This window comes from Alosa pseudoharengus, unplaced genomic scaffold (genome assembly GCF_046254945.1).
Source record: "Alosa pseudoharengus isolate Yale_2024_CS ecotype anadromous, Long Island Sound unplaced genomic scaffold, YU_APseudo_1.1 YU_APseudo_1.1_scf_19, whole genome shotgun sequence".
Taxonomy (NCBI): Eukaryota; Metazoa; Chordata; class Actinopteri; order Clupeiformes; family Clupeidae; genus Alosa; species Alosa pseudoharengus.
In genome coordinates, this window is record NW_027468657.1 from 10,362,257 (window position 1) to 10,384,527 (window position 22,271).

The 22,271-nt window shown below is 46.6% G+C and overlaps 1 protein-coding gene across 2 annotated transcripts in view; it reads right to left on the reverse strand.

Annotated features, from left to right (window-relative positions):
- Positions 1-1,858: 1,858 nt before the first annotated feature.
- The window catches only part of ctnna1 (catenin (cadherin-associated protein), alpha 1), a 103,059-nt gene continuing 82,646 nt past the window's right edge, over positions 1,859-22,271 (reverse strand). For both annotated transcript variants that reach the window (XM_076291658.1, XM_076291657.1), the window contains exons 17-19: positions 19,449-19,554; positions 6,508-6,642; positions 1,859-4,363 (exon numbers count right to left, since the gene is read on the reverse strand). In XM_076291658.1, coding sequence (XP_076147773.1) covers positions 4,076-4,363; positions 6,508-6,642; positions 19,449-19,554 — 529 coding nt within the window. In that variant the 3' untranslated portion in view covers positions 1,859-4,075. The remainder of the gene's footprint in view (positions 4,364-6,507; positions 6,643-19,448; positions 19,555-22,271) is intronic.

A 22,271-nucleotide genomic window follows, 5' to 3' on the forward strand; every position in this document is an offset into this window, starting at 1 on the left:
AGAGAGAGAGAGAGAGAGAGAGAGAGAGAGAGAGAGAGAGAGAGAGAGAGAGAGAGAGAGAGAGAGAGAGAGAGAGAGAGAGAGAGAGAGAGATAACAGCTTTGCACTGGCCTCCTGTGCATTGCTACATAAAGTGGCATAGTCGATTTTTAAAGCTTTAAATGACCATGCTCCTAGTGGTGGGTAGGCTTCGCCCCTACACTCGTCCAAGATGCTTAACATAACAACCAAAGTGCACAGTGACCAACGCCTCGAGCATGTGGCACGTTTAAGGCTTTTGACGGTCCCAAGGACCGTGCCTGTTGCACCAAGACTGTTTTCCCGAGCGATCTCAAACATGTTTAATCTGTGGTTGTTTTTCAATGTAATTTGAAAACTTTTTGTCTTGCATTCGGCAGCTGTTGATCCCTGGAACTGTGGATGACGGACAGTCTGCCGTAGTGGCTTTGTATGCATGTTGTGTCTCTTCTATTGTAAAGCACTTTGGCTTCATGAACACTTGCACACACATGGACTTGACACATTACGGTCACTTAAGTGCACTGATTAATAAGGTGAAGGTTGTGAGTCATACCAGACATTGCTCATGATTTGTCATCCATGATGGGGCATGACGGCAGTTTACTGTGCTCAGACATTTTAATTGTCCACAAGTATATTAGATTTCTGAGTAGGCAAAACATGTATTGCAAAGACTTATGTTCCAACTAAAATAAATAAACAAGGGGAAAAAAAAACTCATCCAAATATCAGGCTTGGCTGAGATGTTGGGAGTTGAAAAGAAATCAAACTGAATGAAAAACAGCGTTTGCACTCTCAAATCTGTGCGGAATGATTTTCTAAATTGGCATGCTTTCAGTCAGCTTTCTATCTTCAAGGCATGAACAGGTTTCAATTGAATGCACCAATACATGAGGTTAAGAGCACTTGAAACCAATCATCAGATTTGATAATGCAGATCCTTTTTTCCCCATTCAATGACTCATGTTCTAAAAATAAAGTATGAGGATGATTCAGTGTTATACAGGGGTGCTCTGAACATAAATACACCTGGAGCATGTGGCGTCAGATGATAAAAATAGTTCAAAAACTTTTAGGAGTGCTCTTTCTAGCTCACACTAGATTTAAGTGAAGTGTAAGCCCAGAAAGACACCTTTGGATCTTAAAAAGGATCTGAAATTGCACAGTTCTAACTCCAACTCAAACTTCAAATCTCACATTCTACACATGAGCATGCATGCCATCCTGATTGCTAAGACTGATGTCTAATCCTCCACAGCTCCCAGTTCGCTCTTACACTTAGTTTGCTCTCTCTCTCTCTCTCTCTCTCTCTCTCTCTCTCTCTCTCTCTCTCTGTCTGTCTGTCTGTCTGTCTGTGTCTGTCTCTTTTGTGCGTTCCACAGCTCTTTTCTATTTTAAACCACTGGTATCTCGGGAGAAAGGTCAGTGCAAGAGAAGGAGAGTATGAGTAATGTGTCAAAAGTGTTGAGTGTGTGCATCATTCAGTCTGGAAATTGTACGTCTTGAGAAGATGCTGCTGAAATCTGTTGCCAGGAAGGACAAAAAAAACATGGGAGTGTATAAAATCCAATTAGAGGAGCATTAAAAAAAGAACCTCAACCACAGGCTAATACATCGCACACAGACTATGAATTAAACTAAAACATCAACATACAAATGAGCAAGGAAAGATAAAACACACTTTTAGCTTAATACCCTCCATCCGTGAAACACCCTGAAACTATATTTAGGGAAAGTTACTGATTAACCCCCCCCCCCCACACACACACACACACACACACACACACACTCTGCCTGAGGTGAAGTCCTACTGTTCTACACATACAAGATTAAGTCATTTGTTCCATTTTAGTGTTTTTTATTTCTTTTTTTTACATAAAGAAAATACATGTAATTGTAAAAAGTGTGCAGTATTTAGTCAAATCCCAATCAAACTATTACAGAAAGCTCTTAAACTACAACAAGTACTCCTCTTTATGTAGAGATCACCACAGCAGTCAGTGAAAACAAACAAACAAAAAAAAAAAACAATGAAAAATAAATGAGAAATGAACTTAGTGACTTCCAGAACAGGGTATGAGGAGCCAATAGGACACAGGACATGATTGAATAATGGCAAAAACGCAAGGAAAAACAAAGCAAAAAAAAAAAAAAACAGCCTTCAGACCATCTGTCATGGGTTCTCCACTGACCTGCCCTCTTAATTGTTTATAGACATTCAAAACAAGGCTGCGTAGCGTCTGAGTAGCGTTGCTTCAAAGGCCTCCGGTGCGTGCACATCCGTGCATACAGATGACTCATGCATGGCTTGTCCGAATGTTGGAACAACTCAGTGACTGCACAACACCCACTGCATTGGAGTTAAGAGGGTAAAAAAAAAGTCTCTCCCTCACGGGCCCAGCTACACTAAACTCCTTGACTTTGCATTACAAAAAAAGATCCACACTTCTGTGAACAGCTCAATCAGGCGGGAATCCCTACAGGAACAATCTTGCAAAAAGAACAATGAAAGTAATGAAAGTACATAAAAAGTTATATTTCTTTAAAGAAAGAGACGTCTGAATGACATAAAAAAAGAAATGAGAGGAATCAAACTGTTCGGCAGAGAGGGGGAATGTGTTTTAGATCTGCCTGTTACAGTACGAGCACTGCCACTGCAGCTGTCCCGTGGGACTGACACGGGGGAATATTGATCTCATGGTTTGGCAGATCGTTTAGGATGTGTAGGGTGGCTGCTCTCATTTGCGTTCAATGGTGCTTGACTGCTTAGGGAATAGAACTAAAAAGTGGGTTGTGTAGAAGACAGCAGTCCTGACTATAGGTCTATTGGGCTAGTCTTGGCCATTGAAGGACAGGATTCCAGGACTACACTTCCCATGATGCCCTTGTCAAGATAAGAACACTAATTAATGCAGTCAAAGTGGCTGATGGAGGCCACAAGTAAGCATTAGAATCGAGTTTAGGGGGATGTAGCTAAGTCTATGTATAGGAACTGGGGGTATCCTGCAGCCATACAGGGGATCACTTATTCACTCCTTAAAACACAATGAAAAACCTGGATAAATGATGTGTTCTCTCTTTTCCAGCACTGAGGAATGTGTGTTTGCTATAACCTTTATTGTGCACCAGCTAAACTGCAATCAATGCGTGTTCGCTATAACCTATATTGTGCACCAGCTAAACTGCAATCAATGAATACAGATAAATTGACAAATGAAGTCAGATTAGATTAAACAAATTAGTCAGACTAGAAAGTTTACAAATCCAGAGCCCTGTGGTTATTTTACTTTTATTTTTTGGCATGTTATAAAATAGATGTTAGCTCTCAAACAAACACACCCAAGTATGAATATATCAAAAGTTAATCAGATTTCAGATACATTATGGAAAAAAGCACTTTGGTCTGAGCGCTAAAAAAAGTAAAAGAAATAACTGTTCCCTAAAAGGCCTCACACACTCTACAACATAACTACACTTATTATTGCTTGAGAGCGCATAAGGCAGCTTAGAGCTTGCATAGGCATGACATTTAATACCACAAATTAGATCAGAGACTAGATGGTGCCATATCAAATAAAGTTTCTAAAGGCAATATAAAAAGAGCACCTCAAATATAATTCTTAAACGCACACACACACTAGATTATAAAACACTTAGAGATGCATGAAAGAAGAATCTTGATCTGAAGGTCCATAAAGACCCTCCTTTCCCCTCTTTTAATACCATAAAATGCCCTTAGTCCAGTTGCCATTTCCTTATTGCTTCCATTGAGGAGAGTTTCATTTACAGATTGAGTATAGCAGAAGGATTTCAGAGTGAATAAATATACACATTTTCAGGGGAATAACTCTGCAACTGTCACTTTCTAAGCTAAATGAATGCTTTCAAAAGCATATATGCATCCCCTATATATATATATTAAAAAAAAAAAGAAAAAATCAAAACAAAACAAATCCCAACATCTACACTGAGAGCAACATACATTAGAGTGGTGAATACACGCGTCATTCTAACCCTACACACAGCCAACAGGCTCCCCTTTTGTGCCTCCCCCTTAGATGCTATCCATGGCTTTGAACTCGCTGAGGGCCTGCACGGGGTTGATGTGCTTCTTGTGCGAGGAGCGGCGCACCTTGTTGGTCTGGTTGTCCTCCTTCTCGCGCTTGACCAGTGGCTTCTTCTCGGGGGCTTTCATCTTCCAGGAGACGGCGGGCATGTTGAGGTTCTGCATGCCCTGCTGCCTCTGGTACTTGGTGGAGGCCACGTAGGACGCCTTCACCGTAGACACCACGCTGTTCATCAGGTTCTTGGCCGCCTGGATCAGGGACATGGCACTATCCAGCTGTGAAGGGGGGGTAGGATGAGATGGAGAGGAGATAAGGGGTCATGGGGGGGAGAGAGAAAGGTGAACAGTTTAAAACACGGGAGAGACATTTTCACGCCTATTAATCTCTAACGCTCTCTGGAGAAGGTCATGCTTATAGACAAAAAGGTGAGGCGTCGGATTCATGATCTTCTCCTCAAACAAATAATAATAATAAAAAATATAAATGAAATTAGGAAACGTGCCATTGGTCGGCCTCAGGAGTGCCGGCAAGTGTGCACAAAAGGTCAGGCCATGGGCACCAGAACTCATTTAATCTGCCCCGTTTTATGGCCTTGCAGACCTTATTGACATGGAGAGGGTAGAACAGAACTTCCCACACTCCAGGCCAATAACAATGAGAAGTCATTATTTTCTTTTGCACAGATCAAAATAACGACAAAGACGATGACGATGAAGTAAAAAAAAAAAATGTAAAAAACGCACAAGCCTGTGTTTGTACTCAGAGAGGCAGCCTAGACCACTTTCTAAAAATACAGCAGAGGGGGTAAATATCCTTTGGCACACTGTAATTTATGAGTGCCAGAGAGAGAGAGCGAGAAATAGAGGGAGAAAGAGAGGGAGAAAGAAAGAGTGATACCACCCCTGTGGACAGAGAGCATGTCGACTGTTTTCCTGGTATTGTTTCAGAGTGAGATGAAAAAAACAAGGGTAGCAAAAACGCTACAGATTTCACACAGCATGGGGAATACATTAAGAGGTTAATGAGGAGAGATTACATGGGCTATTAAAGAGCGGCAGACACATCCAAGACTTTACACGAAAAACACGGCGAGAGATTAAGTTGCTTTGAAATGAGAAGTAAGCAAAACAACACACGGGGTAGGACTAATCGTATTACGGAGGTGATGGAGTGAAGTGACAACACAAACTGTGTTTTCATGCGTGTGTGTGTGTGTGTGTGTGTGTGTGTGATTATACAACAGATTATTATCACACATAAATGTGAGTATATAAAATGGAGAACACATAGATGTACATCTTTAAATGTGTTATGAGTGTGTCTACACACAAATATTTGTTTCAGTGCACATAAACATTAGGCTTAACTCCATACTAGCTTCCAATTAGCCAAAACATATTACTGTTGCGTTTGAAAACACTTTTGACTAAAACAAATCCAGTAGTGTTGTCACAGATATTATAAAACTGCCGCATCACAACCAGTAAGTTGTATTTAAATCAGTGAGCTTCATTTCCAATGGATATCTTCTACACACGAAGCCAAGGGGCTCTGTAGGCTACACTTTGGCTACCCTTCTCTTCCACAACACCCGTAGCGACCCCCCCCCCCCCCCCCCCAAAAAAAAAAACAATTACGTTACATTAACCGGATGTTTACAGGACATTGACATTTAGTGAACTGAAACAAATTTAAGCCAATCTAGGTTCTCTTTCAACAACAATACACCCCAAAACAATTACATAAACACCTAACGGTGGGTTTCCACACAGCGAAACACCTCGCAAATTTCGGCCAGCGAAATTTCGCCTTGGGGGGTGTGACGGCCAAACCGCTAACCTTTTGACTGCAGTGTCTAGCCAGTGGTGGCAAGCGAGCTAATTAGGCATTAATCAGCTAGTTCAAACGTACTTAATGAAGATATCTAGGGGTCTTTATGCCTCGACTAAGTTGATGTTGCCTAACAAAAATTCATGTTCATAGAAACAACAAGGTCAATAAGACATAATATATTTCATACCTGTGTTGCAGCATGTAGCCAAGCTGTCTAGCTAGGTTTACAATCCAATCCAATGTTCGAACATACTAGCAGTTTGCCTGTCAGCTAGCTAAAAAGTTTGAGTGTTTTATATAGTGGTCTATTTAGTGGTGTATGCTCTGACTAAGTTCGTGTGGCATATAAACCGCACTTCGTGTTGATACAAGTGCCAATGTGTGTAGAAACATTTGAATCACATACAAATTTTCGTGTTACAGCTCAGGTAGTCTCCGCCATCTTGGTCAGACTTTTTTGTAACTCCCGCCTCCAAACACAAACACGCGGACCTGATCTGGTTCTCGAATGGTCCTCATTTAAATAAAGTTAAACTTTCGGCAACTTTGTTTCGCCTGCCTCGAGTACGGAGTATGGACTACTTACCCCAGAAACCACGAGCTCTCCTCCCAGGTTCTGCACCTCAGCCTTGACCTTGCTGCAGATGTTAAGCTGGTGGCAGTAGAGGGCAATGCGCTGCAGGTAGGCCAGCAGGTCCTGTTTGCAAGTAGAGTCTGGACACTAGAGAGGAGGAGGAGGAGGAGGAGGAGGAGGAGGAGGAGGAGGAGGGGGGGGGGTAGGAGGGGAGAGAGAGACACAGTCAAGACCTGATCGGACAGATTTACAACACCGTGCGAGGAATTTCATTTCCATCAATCTGCTTTTAAGAGATATATAAATAATGTAGAAAAAGACTGGTCATGACTCATCACTTTTTTCCCCTCTCCCCCACCCCCCACCCTTCCAACGACTTCTTAGGTTTTGGCTCTGAGCTCCAATGCTTTTTGAAGTAGATCAAAGCAGGTGAGGATTATTACAGAACTTGGACAAACTTCTATAATTAAAAGGGCGAATAAAAATCTGTAGGACTCCAGGGATTTTTCACCGTCGCAACAAATTCCTCAAAGACACGTACGACGAGACGAGAGAGAGAGAGTGAGAGCATGGACTCCACTCGCTTAAACTGCCCAAGTCAAATGAGAGATACAGGATTTGCTGACAGCATAAGAAGCGCTTAAGATGAAGAACACACTAACAACTGGGGGAGTCGGGTGGATGTGGGGGAGTGGGGTGGATGTGTGTGTGTGCGCGTGTGTGTGTCTGGGGAAGGCGGTGGTGGGTATGGGGCGTCTTCACACGCCAGAGCTTAAGTCAACATGAGACCTTTCAAATTATAATGACGTGCTCATATTCAAGGGTGTTTAGTAAAGCTGAGTACTGTTAACATCACTCAATGGCGCCTCACTGGTCCCGTCCCTCCTTAGGTTTCAACCCCCCCCCCCCCCCCCCTTTTTTTTTAATTTTATTTTGAAGCGCTCACACTCCAAGCACACCCAGCAGGACTCCAATGCACTTAACCACCACTGCAAAACAGAGACTTGCAAGGGTAGTATTTTCTCTTTCCTGTTGTTTTATGTAATTTAAAAACTAACCCATTTCCCAAGCTGGCCTTTTATTTCATTTACGGAGGGCTTGTTGAAATAAAACATTTGGGAAAGAGGGAAGAAAAAAAAAACAGAAACTTTACACTTTCAGCATTTTAAACAATAAATAGTGGAAAATGCGGGTACAAAGCAGCTTTGGGGCAGGGGGAAACTAGACTGTATTTATATTGTATTGTAATGCAATGTAGCAGCAACAACATAGGAAATGCCATCCTGTATCCGGCATTAAAATAAATAAATAAAATAAAAAACTCACTACTTGTTTCTAAACAAAATAGTAAAAGCAGTTCGGAATCCCTGTTAATTCGACAAGAGTTGTTTTGAGGGGACATCGACAAATGTGGCGTCTTAAGAAATCATTAGATGTCACCCTTGAGATCTGCCAGCAGCGTTTACAGTGGGCGCAATCAAAATCTACTCATGAATCTCTCACTGCTCAATTACGACTGACGATCACGCTCCAGTGGTGAGCCAAACCAAAGTAAATACTCTTCTTAAGAAGAGGAAAATGTTTTAAGTGTCTACCGCTGAAGTATCCGCCCCATGTGGTACCCCCCCCCCCCCCCCCCCCCGCCCCCCTTTAGGACACCTGACATATTCTGCCACCCAGCCTTCCATCGCTCCTGAACACTTATTATGCACTCCAGCTCTTAGTCCTATCCTCAGCCGGCACCTCTTCCCTCTGATGTGCAGAGGTCGGAGTGAGCAGAGGGGAGAAAGCAGGCTTTCCGGAGATAGATAAAAAGGTAACGCGGTCATGCCCGTTCTGCAAGCTAACGTGTCGGAACATTGGGGAGTCTGGGCCATGACGTCTTAAGCATGCTTTATTAAGCAGCGGGCGGCAGCGATGGCGGGCCAGGACGAGGCAGTGGCGGTCACGCCGTCGCGCCTCGTCTAGTCTAGTCGCAGCAGCAGAGCACGTAGTCGTAAGTGTTACTCCATACCACTTGTATTGTCACACCTCTGCTCGAGCAGAGAGAGGGGGAGAGAGAGAGAGAGAGAGAGAGAGAGAGAGACAGAGAGAGAGAGAGAGAGAAAGAGAGAAAGAAAGAGAGAAAGAAAGAAAGAAAGAAAGAAAGAAAGAAAGAAAGAAAGAAAGAGCCTCGTGCCCACTCGAGTGCCTCCTGCCATAGCAAGTTTCGTCTACTTGCCTTCAGGTTCGCTCTCCTAACATGTGTGAGCCGGGCGCTCAAGGGACGAGGGGACACGAGGCGGTGAGGGGGAGGGTTAGAAGGTCAGGCGAAGCTAGATCATAGAATAGCAGAAGGGGCGACGTGCGGGCGGGCAGGGTAGCGGACTGGCAGCCGCCCTGAACGTCCAGTCACTCGGAGATGGGTGCTGATTGGAATACCAATTACTCTGCCCCACCCGGTCCTGGCAGAGCCGCTTTTAGAGTGCCTTTCAGTTCTTTTGGACGGGGGCCGCTTGGCACTCTGGGACCTGTGGTGCGGATCATCATCCCACGGAGCGTGCGCCACGACTGCCTCTGTGGGGTATCTTGGATAAGACGCCGTGGCCTCCCGTGCAGCTCGGCAGCTCGGCGGGCACTCTGTGCCTGCTCTCCTCTCCAAGAGAGCCACTGAAATGTCTGAGGCACAGCAGGGGTTGGTGGGGTGTTGGGATAGGACTGGGCAGGGCCAGACTCTTGGCAGAGGCATCAGCCCCCAGATTACAGAGGGACAGCAGCAGCGGCGGAGAATCGTCTGCTTGCCCTGCTTCACTATTCTAAGCCATTACTCCCGCGGTGATTAATATAAACCTCTAAATTATATCAGTGCTCCCCCCCCCCCTCTCTCTCACACACGCACACACACACACACACCCCACCGCTAAGCTGCTGCTGCACTGCACACCCCAAGCCCGCAGCCTAAAAGCACTCTGCAGACAACGGCAGTCTAACAGAGAGCACCTCAAGAGAGGGAGGGAGGAAGACAGAGGGAGAGAGAAAGAGAGAAAACGACAGGAAGGGAGGGGAGGGGGGGGGGGGTGGCACAGAGAAAAGCAGAGAGAAAGACAGGGAGGGAAAGAAAGAGAGGATCAGAGGGGAAGCCATGGATACAGTGTGGGAGCAGAGAGAGAGAGAGAGAGAGAGAGAGAGAGAGAGAGAGAGAGAGAGAGAGAGAGAGAGAGAGATGGTGTGAGTGTGAGAGAGCAAAGAGAAGGGGGAAATGGCATAGGGGAGTGGGGCGAGCAGCGGAGGCAGAAGCAGGGGGAGGACGAAAGCGCAGCAGACACAGAGCGGTGCTAAGACGGTACCCACTGTGCATACAAATCAGCTGCAGGACCGGCGCGTCAGACCGATCGCAGCCGCCGCTCTCAAAGCCCCGCTTGTGCCTGCTCAGCTGCTGGCCACAACGCAGCCCCACTACCACAGGATACACAGTGTACCATCTCTGTGTATGTGTGTAAGTGTGTGTGCCCATCCTGATCTGCACACACACACACACACACACACACACACGTGTGAATACATGACAGATACACAATCACACACACACACACCCTGATACACACTAGCGCCTATGCACATGCATAAAGGCATGAGATACTGTAGAAACCACGACTGCATACTGTATGTGATATGAGATTGCCTCAACCAGACCACCTACATATATGAATACAAAACACACACACATACACAGACACCCCCAACAAGTGACTGAGCTTGAGTGTGCCACACCTAAACCCCCAACGTAGGAGGGAACATGTGACACTTGCACAGAGAGCACACACACACACACACACACACACACACACACACACACACACACACACACACACACAACACCGAACTTGTTCTTCACCCAGAGAAAGAAAGTGTTCAAACACATGCACGCAAACACGGTGACTAGAATGTATACATGCACAAAACAATCTCTCCTCCGCTTTTCTAACCCAGAATTGGAGCATTTCTTGTCCAGCCTGTCCAGGAGAGAGCAGCCCGGCCTACATAGTGTTGGATGTCGTGGAGATATAGGCTGAGGTGGGATGAGGCCATGTTGCCCGAGAGGACCCTTATCTGTTGCGTTTAGGACGTGAGGACGGTTCTAATGGCCACTGCAGCAGCAGCTGCATCCTAATGCCTCACTCAATCATTTAAATATGAAGTGGACTAGCACAGCCCCCCCCAAAAAAACTGCTGCTTTTGAAAAATCCATAAGCCCTGGTACTGATGTACAGTTCCCAAACAGTTCACCCCCACTCTCCCCCCTCAATGCGGGTCTGGCCCTGGTCACCTGAACTAACCCAACTGGAGGTCATCCTCAGTTCACTTTGATTAGTCAGCTCAAATCCAAGCCTCTTAAAATTGGGAAATGAGGTAGATGGGCGTCCCTCCCTGCCTGCCAGGAAGTATCCTGACGCGTTTAAAATGCAGAGGCAAGTACAACAAGGGAGTTTTCTTTTCCTGGAGCACTGAGGAGAGTATGCAAAGGTAACTGAGGTTAAAGAAGGTTTTTGTTTTGTTTGCTTGTTTGTTTGTGTATATTTTATGCATTCCCACCTGCACGGCGTCTAAAAATGGTCCTGCGAACAGCCACAGGTTGGTGGTGCAACCATAGCAGGCGTGTGTAGTATCTGAAACATGGGCGCTTAACCGTCATTGTGTGACTAACTTCCAGCTCGTCCATATTTATGAGGACTGTGTGTCTTCACACGCTGGAGGAGTAGTGGCAGGCGTGTGTGTGTGTGTGTGTGCGCTTACACAAGCCCGTTCCTTCTGTCGACGCGACCCACCGCTACGACATGCCGAGTTCAAAGCACAAATTGTTCCCATTTTTCCGAGCAAAACACCCACACTGGGGAAACAAAAACAAACTGCCTTTTGTATGACAACGAAAATATACCAAAAAAAAAAAAAAAAAAAACAAGTGCACCAACAATGAAGAACTGAGAACAGGAGACAAGTGCGGACTTAAGAAAACAACAGCAGGTGTTTCAGTAGGTTTCACAAGCACGGACTTTTAAACATATCCACTGCACATAACACGAACGCGAAGGTCAGGCCTCATCATTGGAAATGTCATCTGGCTGGCCACATTCCATTTCAAATGGGCAGAGGGAAGGTGAGATCGGCGGAGGCGGCACCACCATGGGTCTGAGAACTGGCAAACGCTGACCTTTCAGGACGCATCACACGGGGGAAATGCCAATTCCCCCTTCTTTCCATATTTACTGACACCGCAGCATGTTAATGTGCCGCGGCTTGGCTGCGAGGTGACCCCTGGGTAATGTAGTCTTTTGTTCTTTTTTTGTGGACTACAAGGAGGGATACTACTGACACACTGGAGCTGTGTATATTGGCGATGTGAATTCATGTGTGTCTGTATTACCAGTGGGTAAACGATGCGCTTGCTTAAATAAAAATAAAACCCCCTCACCACCGTCGCATTTGGACAGGCATCCTAATGGTCTTTGATGTTGGTCAGGGCCGTGCGTGGGCATTCTCAGCCATGTCATACCCACTGGAAACCACTTGAGACGTTTTAACCTCCCGCGTGAAACACACACACACACACACACACACACACACACACACACACACACACACACAGGCGAGAGGTCGGAATATTGCACGATTGGAAGCGCTCCAGTCACTGGCAAGTTTGCATAAGAATAAAAAATATAACACATAAAAGAGAGAGACAGAGTGGATGGGGGGAGGGAGAGAGGGGGGAAAAAAAGAGAAAAAGATTTAAAAAAAAAGTCTGGCCGTCAGCAAATTTGGCCCTCGTGACTTTGCAGTGTTCTGACATAAAACACATCTGCTGGAGCCAGGGAGGCAGGGAGGCATGGGGAGGAAGGATGATGAACCGTCTGTGACCTGGAAGAGACCGCGGCCCCAGTCCAGCATCACAAACTGCCCCACCACACACAGGCAGGCACACACACTCGCAGTGCATCATCGCATCTCTGAACTAGGGATGCTATGCTACACACAGAATGAATATGCACCATAGCTCTGACATACACGCACACGCACACGCACACGCACACGCACACGCACACGCACGCGCACACGCACGCACACACACACACACACGCACACACACACACACACACACACACACACACACACACTGCAGAGCAGGTATTAGCCACCATACTGACATGCACTCCCTCAAAGGCATAGCCACACACACACACATGCCACACACACACACACAAAAAATGGAGTGCAATCGCTTTCAAACACACAGATCTACACCAAGAAATACATACACAAAAAAATGTGTACGCACAAACACACACACAGACCCTCCTACAGGAAAAATACCGTCCATTGCACAGCTTGATAGGTCATTTGACACAACATGTAGAAAGTGAGGTTGGTGCACTTTTTTTCAAATATGCGCGTGCGTGTGTGTGTGTGTGTGAGAGAGAAAAAGCGAGCAAGACTATGGGGGAGGTGGGGGACAGGGGAGCAGTGCGATCTGTATTCCAGGTGCACACGTTACCTCAGGCTGCATGCAGTTCATTTTTACAAAAGCACCTGCTTCATATCAAGAGTCATTCTCACCGATAAAAGATTTGTCTGTGGCCTGCCTTTACCAAGGCAGGCTTCTGGTGCACATCGAATGAAACATGTTAGCACGAGCATGTCCTATGTAGGTCTGTGCTGTCTTGGCCTGAGTTCTAAGCAGCTCGGTGTTGTTCTATGTAGCGCCATGGTTCTGGAGGAACACTGTTTTGTGTCCCTGCGTACTGTATTAGCTGTAATGTGGTTGCAATGACAACGCCACCAGTCTACCAGTGGACATATGAATGAGTCAGGCAGGATGGGATTGAAAGAGACAGAAGGAGTGAGCGAGAGAGCACACGAGGGAGAGAGAGCAAGAGAGAGAGAGAGAGCGAGAGAGAGAGGGAGAGGGAGAGAGAGAGAGAGGGAGAGAGAGCGAGGGAGAGAGAGAGAGAGAGAGAGAGAGAGAGAGCTGAGCATCTCTTCCCTTATGTGGCTAATGAGACTTATATTGCATTTAAACCCGTCTGGCGCAGCTCTTGTTTCCAAACATGCTAAATATAAAACCATTGCCGTCTGCACTAATCAATCACATCACATTTGAAACGGACTGACGATTCCGACCCCCGCCCCTCCCCCAATTACCAAATAAACACACACAAACAAATAAATAAATAAACAAACAGCAGCAACGGCAACATATTCCCCCCCCCCCCAAATTCAATTGGCGTGACGGGCTTAGGACACTAATGTGACATTTAAAAGGACACAGACTCGACACCAGGTCTCCAGGGCGCCAAGTATGGATTGGCTTGGACTGGGGGACCATTGCCGAAACGCATGAGTACTGCCACGGAGAGCACCATGCGTTCTTTAATTAATGCATTCATAGACTTATTAAAATGCACATTATGAGCTTGTCAAAACCTATTTTAGAGTCGGTGTAGTGAGTGGCTGTTTGAGTGCATGCGCCTGCTCTCCACAACTGCAGACATCCCCCCCCCCTCCAGATATGGCCTGCTGTGAAACGACGCAACCGGCCTACCAACCTACCACCAGCAAATACCCCCTACCCCCACCCAATCAAATCCAAATCATTTCAGCAACTCTCTACTGCTCACTGGAGCTCGTGAGAGCACGACTACAAGATCACACAGCAGGGCAAAACTAAATGTGCGATATCCAACGCTACGTACTGCGCCTGTGTTCTGTGGTTCTGTGTGCTGGAGTTCAGAGACCGTTTGGGTGGGGACTGAGGGTGGTGGCAGTGTACGTCTCTGGTCTTCGCCCCCCGCACGCCTCCTCTCCCATCACCCGTTCTAAACGGACGGACGGACCTTTGGCCCCAGCATTAGCATAGCTGCATATTTAGAGGCCGTGACGCAACCTATAAATAAAAACTCTGTTCAACAAACAAGGGAGGAAAAGAAGAAATGAAGGCCAGAGAGAGACAGAGACAGAAGGAGAGATAAAGGTTCAGACAAGTGTCTAGTAAGACGGTGAGTAAGAGAGAGTAAATATGTATTTGTGTTTGTATGCGTGAATTTGTGTGTACGTGTGTGATGGTGAGCGAGTACACGATTGTATGCGTGCGTGTGCGCGCGCTATGAGTGCATGTGTGCTTGGTGATTGGGGTGGGGAGCTATTGGCATCTGTGCTCTCTCTGGCTGACCCTTGAACTGCAAAGCTGTGAATTTGTGGGCCTCTTCTCCCACTCGACTTTTGTTCCTCCGCTGGAGCTTGTGGGGATGGGCGGTGGGGCAGAAGGGGTGGGTAAGGGGGGGGGAAATTTACTGCCCTGTCACCATAAAGCGTTGCAAGTCCAGAGGGGGGATTCGAGTCGGACCACCGCCGCCGCTCGTGGATCATCATAAATCTGCGCTGATTGAATGCAAATTGGAAAAGTACACTATGTATGTCGGTATACATCATGAGGATAAAGCGAGCGAGCCCCACGCGCTGCAACCCTGTGCCCGGTCCACGCTAAATATGCAAGCCTTATATTACCAGCCTGTGGGGAGAGAGGGTGGCTTTGTCTGCATGGCTTTCCCATTGTGTGGGCCCGTCTGTCTGTGTGTGTGTGTGTGTGTGTGTGTGTCTGTGTCTGTGTGTGTCTGTGTGTGTGTGTGTGTGTGTGTGTGTGTGTGTGTGTGTGTGTACTTATAGAGTTGATGTATTTGTGCACATGGTCTACCACTGTGTGTTTGTGTGTACGTGTGCGCGTGTTCTTGTGTGTGTGTGCGCGCGCGCCCTATGCTTACATGCCTGCATACACATATACACATACGTGCATACATACATGCATGCATGGCTGGCCGCGTCAGCTCCTGCCGCCTGCACATGTCCGTCCACATGTGCCGAGAGAGAGACGGGTATTTATTGCCCACATGGTGGCTTGCACATTTACATTATAAATCTCAATTACACTGCATTATTTGTTTACCCGCGCCGGCAGCCGAGATCTCACTTGGTGCCCCTGCAGAGTCCTGCTCGTAAATTGTTAATAAACTGCAGTGCAGACCTATGCGTGGCACTGACCTAAATCCTGCATCCCCCCCCCCCCGCAGTACACTCATTTCTTTAAACTTTAATGGGGCTCTGTTACACCCATTTAACTGATTTCATCCCCGCCCCTGCAGCTTGCCTGGCCCTTTCATACCCCCATACACACACACACAGCCAAATAACAGCTCTGAAAGTCCCCATGCCATGTTTGACTGTGTTAAAAAGTGCACAGATACAATTCACCCCTTGCAGACACGTGACTCAAGTCACGTGACGGCTCCATGCTGGACGGCAAAAAGATAGGAGACGGACGGCAAATGACATTATGTCATAACGATTATGATGAACTGAACACCATTACTATAACATCTTTGTAGTTCAATGTATTGCTGTTTGAGGTCTGATAGTCAAAGATGATGCCAGTGGTGTTGTTAGATGAAATGGGTCATGATCGCAAATGTAAAGTTATTAAAACTGGTGGTAACAGCAAGGGGAGATAATGTTAGGTCGTATAACGTTAGGCTACTGTAATTAACATTATGGGAAATGAACACCCATAAGTATTTCTGGACTAAAACATTGCAAAGCGATGTGGTTACTTTATTTGTCTTGCTTTTATCAGTTGAAACATAGTCAAAACGTTAAGAATGTCATATCAGAACATGAAATAATAACTCAGCTGCCACACTTAGAAGCTTTTACGTTTATCGTAGCTCATAGTGCTAGGGCTAATGCAACTCGTCAGTTTGTACGTTGCCCAGCGAATAAACTTACTTATTACAACCCATTGATTTGATTCGTGTTCTTGCCGTCCACTAGGCTATTTTGCTGTGGCGCGAACAAAACGTGACGTCACTTGCAAGGGGTGAATAGGTTTGGGACCATCTGGGGGGATGATCGATCCTCAAAAAATCTGTACACATGCACACACACACGGGTAAGTGTCCTGGCAAGCTCCAGTGCATTCTGATATGAAGCTTTGGCACAGACCAGAAAACAGGAGCCCAAACAAACAAACAAACAAACAAACAAACAAACCAGTGAAGGGTGGGTGGGAATGAAAAAGAAAAGAAAAAGCACAAGAGTCATGGTCCTGCTCCTCACCTTCTCTTTTCAGAGCGCCAGAGAGGATTACTCACCACTGTGGTCCGGCAAAGCAAGCACAGAGGCGCTCGCTCACACCAATACACCCCCCCCCCCTATCCTTTTTTCTCTTTACTTTTTCTTTCACCCCGTTCTTACAGTACTGCGTTTCGGCTCCCAGGCAGCACCCTGGGCTTCCAAGTGGTGGCGGAGGGGGCAAGAGCATGTGAGCGAGAGAGAGGGAGAGAGCGAGCGAGGGCACGAACGAATGAACGAGCGAGCGAGCGCTAAATACAGATGCGTGTAAATAAATTAAAAAGCTGCCACCTGGTAATTAGGCTGCTAATTAAAGACGAAGCACTCCACTTTAATGGATTCAGGTCTCTTCAGGCTTCCCTCTGACCACCCAGGCCACCTTTACCAGCCTCCTCCATCTCCTCACCACCACCACCACCAAGCTGTTCTTCAACCTCCAACCCCCAACCAGGACTGATGAACCTACTGCCCTCAAACTTTTGTAGTCTAATCGCATGCTTATGGTGTGCGGTTTATTTTGTGTGTGTTGCAGTGTGTGTTTTCCGTGATTCTGCCAGCCGCTGACTGATTTTCAGAATTATGGCCAACTCGGGTGTGAATTGCACGTCAGATGCGATAAGCGCATTTGACACTCAAAGTTGGCGGGACGTTCTCGCGAACACGGGAATTTTTTAATTGGAAGTGGTGTCATCCTACAAGTACTGGAGCATCCCACGAGAAGCCATGATTCTATCACAACATTTTCTTTTAAAGAATTAATAACATGACTTGGTCACTTTGAATCTTCAGAGTCATGCTTTTATCGGAGAGGGTAAAACCTTTAACTTCAAAAATTCAGCTTATTTTGCCTCAAGGTCCTCGAACTATCCATTCTTTCTGTGTGTGCGCTTGATAAAACTTGTGGTGTTCTTACAAAGTCCTAGGCATAGATCTGCTCAGTTCAGCTCATTAGAAGACCATATATTATTCCAGCCAATCAACACATTGCTTCAGGATCACATAAGGGAAAGATGTCATTTAATTGGACCTAGAGCTTAATTTTTCACAACTTTTTGCTAGAATCATGGGCTGCATTTTGTACATAGGTAAGCAGCCATGTAGAGTGGCTCCTGGCCCTTTTAAATCTGGTACGTTTGTAGCAAATGGATACGGAGTCACCAATTCAGAGACGTTGGGGATGTATGGCCTTCTGCACTGGTCCCACATCGATGCTGGGCCTTTCTGGCCACTTCTGTTGATTTATTTATACTTAGAGTGTTCCAGAAGCTCTGAATCCCTTGCTGGTGCAACACCCACAAACATGGCAGGAGGCAAGTGAACAAACGCACAGCTCCTGCACCTTGCCCATGCTAGCTCATGCTGATTTAATGTGCTCCCATGCACACGGTGATGCGCGCACACATGAAGAGACACAAAACAAGCACACATGCACGCACAGGCAGACGCATCAGACAGCGTGCGTGCAAAAACACATTGACACAAGAGCGGATATTCGGAGCGTAAACAAGGTAAAAATCACACACACAGAAACATTCACATGCCGTCTCCGTCGCAACTACCTTCCAGGTCGCCCCCCCCCCCCCCCCCCCACACCCACACCCCACACACACACACACAGACACACACTCCTGTGCAGATCCCATCTGTTTTCTTAGGGGGATACCATTGTATTCATAACAGTGGGTAAATAGCTTCACAGAACTTGGTGGTGGTAGTGGTGGGAGGTGGGCAGGAGCTGACAACCCCCCCTCCCTCCCCCAGTGCCCCTTGTGAACTCCTTATTCCCACTTGGCCTGGGCCATCGCAGGTAATGCCATCGCAAAGTTGGAAAATGGATCAGCCCCTCTGCGGATCAAAGCATGACTTCAATAAAATATCAAAACCGCCAGTGCTTTTCCAGATGACGGCGAGGGCTGCTCATTATGCAAGATTATGTGGGAGAAAGGTGCACACTGCAGATGTTACCATGCCGACTTTAATTAAAGGCTATGGCCATGCAGCAAATGAGATAAAGGTGCTTAGCTTTAAGGATCCCGCCCTGTCCTACAGTACAAGAAATGCTCAACCACAAAAAAAAAAAAGAGCTAACTTTGATGCAGGTGATTAATAATTCAGCTAACCCTAGTCGAGTTTGCGCTGAATGGCGCAAGGCCATCTACACTTGCATACCAATGCAGACGAGGATGTTGGGGGTTGTTGGATGTGGGAGGGCGAGTGGATTGGGGCTAGACTGTGTTAGTCTGGTCATGTCCACTGGGCTGATCTAAGCACCCCTTCTCCCGTAGAAGTCATGTTTGAAGAAGACTAGCAAGACACATTTACATCTTGGCTACAACCGCAATACAGATATATTTCAAGATGCGGCTCTAAAATATACAAAACTCAAAACGACCTTCAGACCCTTGTTTTGCAGAGGGTGAAACATAAAAGTAGATATATCAGTGTTTACTCTAAGACATCTTGAAATAGTGTATGCTTCGGCCTCACTGTTCCCGAGCAATAATGCAGCCAGTGGGCAGCGAGGCACGAATGTAGAGTAGAAGGCAAACTGTCAACATAGCATCCCCATTAGCTGTCCCCAAAGTAAATAAAAAATGCTACACGCACGTACACAAACACTGAAAGGAGGGGGCGTGAAAGACTCAACAAATGAATTATGCACATAGTCCCTTGGGAAAAAATCTTTACATAAAAATGCTCAGACATGGATAATTTAAAAATGGTCCATCTCCATCTACCCCATCCGTGCCCACCCCCCCAAGGAAAGAGGATTGTCATCCTTCGCCCAACACCCCACTTACTTGGTCGGCAATAGTACGGCCCAACTTGTCCATTCTGGAGCCGGCCTCGGCGATCTTCTTTGCGGCGCTGATCACATCTGAGGTGTTCTTCAGCGGCCCCTTTCCCCTGGAGGAGAACGAGAGAGATAGAGATGGAGAGAGAAAGAGTCAGTCACATGGTGTCAGTCAGACGGTGTTTGCCAGCCGTCGCTACCAACACTCCCCAAACGCACAGAGACCCGCTCATCCGACACGGAGCCGACGGGCATTCCAAAGCACACAGAACACACACTCCCTCTTCCTCCCTCTCCCTCCCTCCCCTAGGGGAAGGTGGAATGGGCCGACTGGTGTGGAAATGGGAATTATGACAGCAGCTCGCATGTGTCTGGATGGCTCTCCGTCACACTGTCCCGTTGCCAGAAGTTGTAGCAGTTGGGGCAGAACGGGTGGGGAATGGCTAACAGAATCACACGGGCCTAAGGGAGTCTGTAGGGTCTTAGCTTCATGACCTGTCTCTTCAGATAAACCTCCATCTTCACAGCCAAATAAATTAATAAAATAATAATATATATATGTATATATATAAAATAAATAAAAAAATTATATATATATATATATATATATATATATATATATATATATATATATATATATATATATATATATATATATATATATATATATATATATATATATATATATATATATATGTATATAAAATAAATAAAAAAATTATATATATATAAAAATAATAATTATTATTATTATATAATAAATAAATAAACAGAAGCATCGTGTCACAAGCTTCACATTTTGTCTCATGGCAGCCACCCTGGATTGTAAGCGGCCTGTCTGTGTGTGCAAAGCCGTCCAGATGGTGAAGGACTACGGCCAGACCCGCCCTCTGCTCTGCTGTGCTGGGCTGGGCTGTGCCCTCCATGGGTTCTAGGGGCTGCTCCTCTGGCCCTGTGAGCTTAATAGGGTTCTGGCCTCCCCCTGCCTCCTGTGTCTGCCACCCCCACCCTCCTCTCTCCCTCAGTCTCTCCCCCTCGGTTGAAGCTGGCATGGCGTTTGCCAGCTTTGTGCCCCCACAAGGGACTCCGGGGCACAGTTGGCAAGTGGCGCAACCTGGATTCAAAGCTGCTCTCTCCCGGCTAAACTGAGCACTCCAAACCCACAACAGATGGAATTTTGTGTTCTCCCTCTTCCTGTCTCCCTCTGGCTTTTTTTCGGTCCTTTCTCTGCCTTTTCCTCTTTTATTATCCTCTCTTTCTCTCCTCCACCATCACAACCACCATCCTCAACCCTCCTTCCCTTTTCTTTCTTGATGTTTGTCAGGAGACTTGGAGTCCACATGGAGGTAGCCATGCGTTACTTTAGCGAGCAGCGAACCACAGGGGACAGGCGAGCTCTCCGAGACTGAAGCGGCAGGATGTTACCTTCCCACACACACACCTCACAGAGAGAGACCGAAAAAGAGGGGGGGGGGGGGGGGGAGAAAGAGAGAGAGACACAGAGAGAGAGAGAGAGAGAGATCCCTTACCCCTTAACTGCAGAATCATTATGCAAAGAGTGGCTGCATGAGTAAAGGGGCTTGTGATGTGCACGTGTACGAATACAAGACAGGGAGACTAAAATAAGAAATACAGACTGTGCATGTATGTGAATTAAAACAAATAATAATAAAGATATGAATGTGTGTGTGTATGTGTGTGTGTGTAGTGTTTGTGTGTGTGTGTGTGTGTGTGTGTGTGTGTGTGTGTGTGTGTGTGTGCATTCCAAAACAAACAGTAAAGGGCAGTGACACGGGCAACCTTTGTGGCCCCCCCCCCCCCCCCACCACCTTTCCTCCCTCCCCTGAGTCTATTCCCTTCAGCGGCCAGCCAGCCACCCTGAGCCACTACAAGGTGACTGTTTAGCAGGGATGACTCCAGATCGTTTATCAGATTTGCATAGCTGAGGGCGCGACTGTCACCAGAATGCCTGTGAATTAGTGGGCAACGCCAGCTCCAGATGGGGGTCTGGCTGGAGGAGGGGGTGGAGTGAGAGTGAGTGTGTGTGTGTGTGTGTGTGTGTTGTGGTCCAGCGATCTGGCTCCCTTCCCCACCACACAACCACACACACACACACACACACACACACACACACACACGGACAGGTGGCTCTGATTCTGCGCCCCGCCGTCCCAGTCTTTCATGAATAAAGCATGGCTACAGAATCTCGTGTCGCAGAAAGTGTGACGTCGGCTGGTGGCATTGGGGTCCTCTTGGCAAGATATTAAGTCGGGATAAAGGCCTGAATCAATTTCCCCTTCAAAGCATTAACCTTCAGAGGGCTGTATACCCGCTCAAGGTCGAGGGGCAATAATTTGGGCGTGGACTGAATTAACTCGCCGCGACCTTCGCCATGGCTGCTGCAGGTGTCTGCTTTCAATCCATCACGAAAATGTGTGCGTACACACACACACAGAGAGTTTCTTTCAGTCACTCTCACATAAGCACATGCACAGACACACTGACAACTGATGTGATCTCCTTTAAACACGGTGACATTTGAGTCATCATGCATGGTGCGCACTTCACTTACTTGTTGCAGTGACACCATGAAAAGGCAGTTAACTCTATGATGAAGAGCATTCATCACAGACCATCACAATCACATGTGATATCTTGCCTCATGACACACATCATCTACTCTGCCCCTGCTTTGTGTGTGTGTGTGTGTGTGATTACGTGGTACTCAGTGGATATGGCTTTTAATCTGAGGACACACGTGCCTGTTTTTACGATAGTGGCAGTGGGTGGCATGTGATGCTCGGGGGTCAGGGGTCGAGGGGCGTGTGTG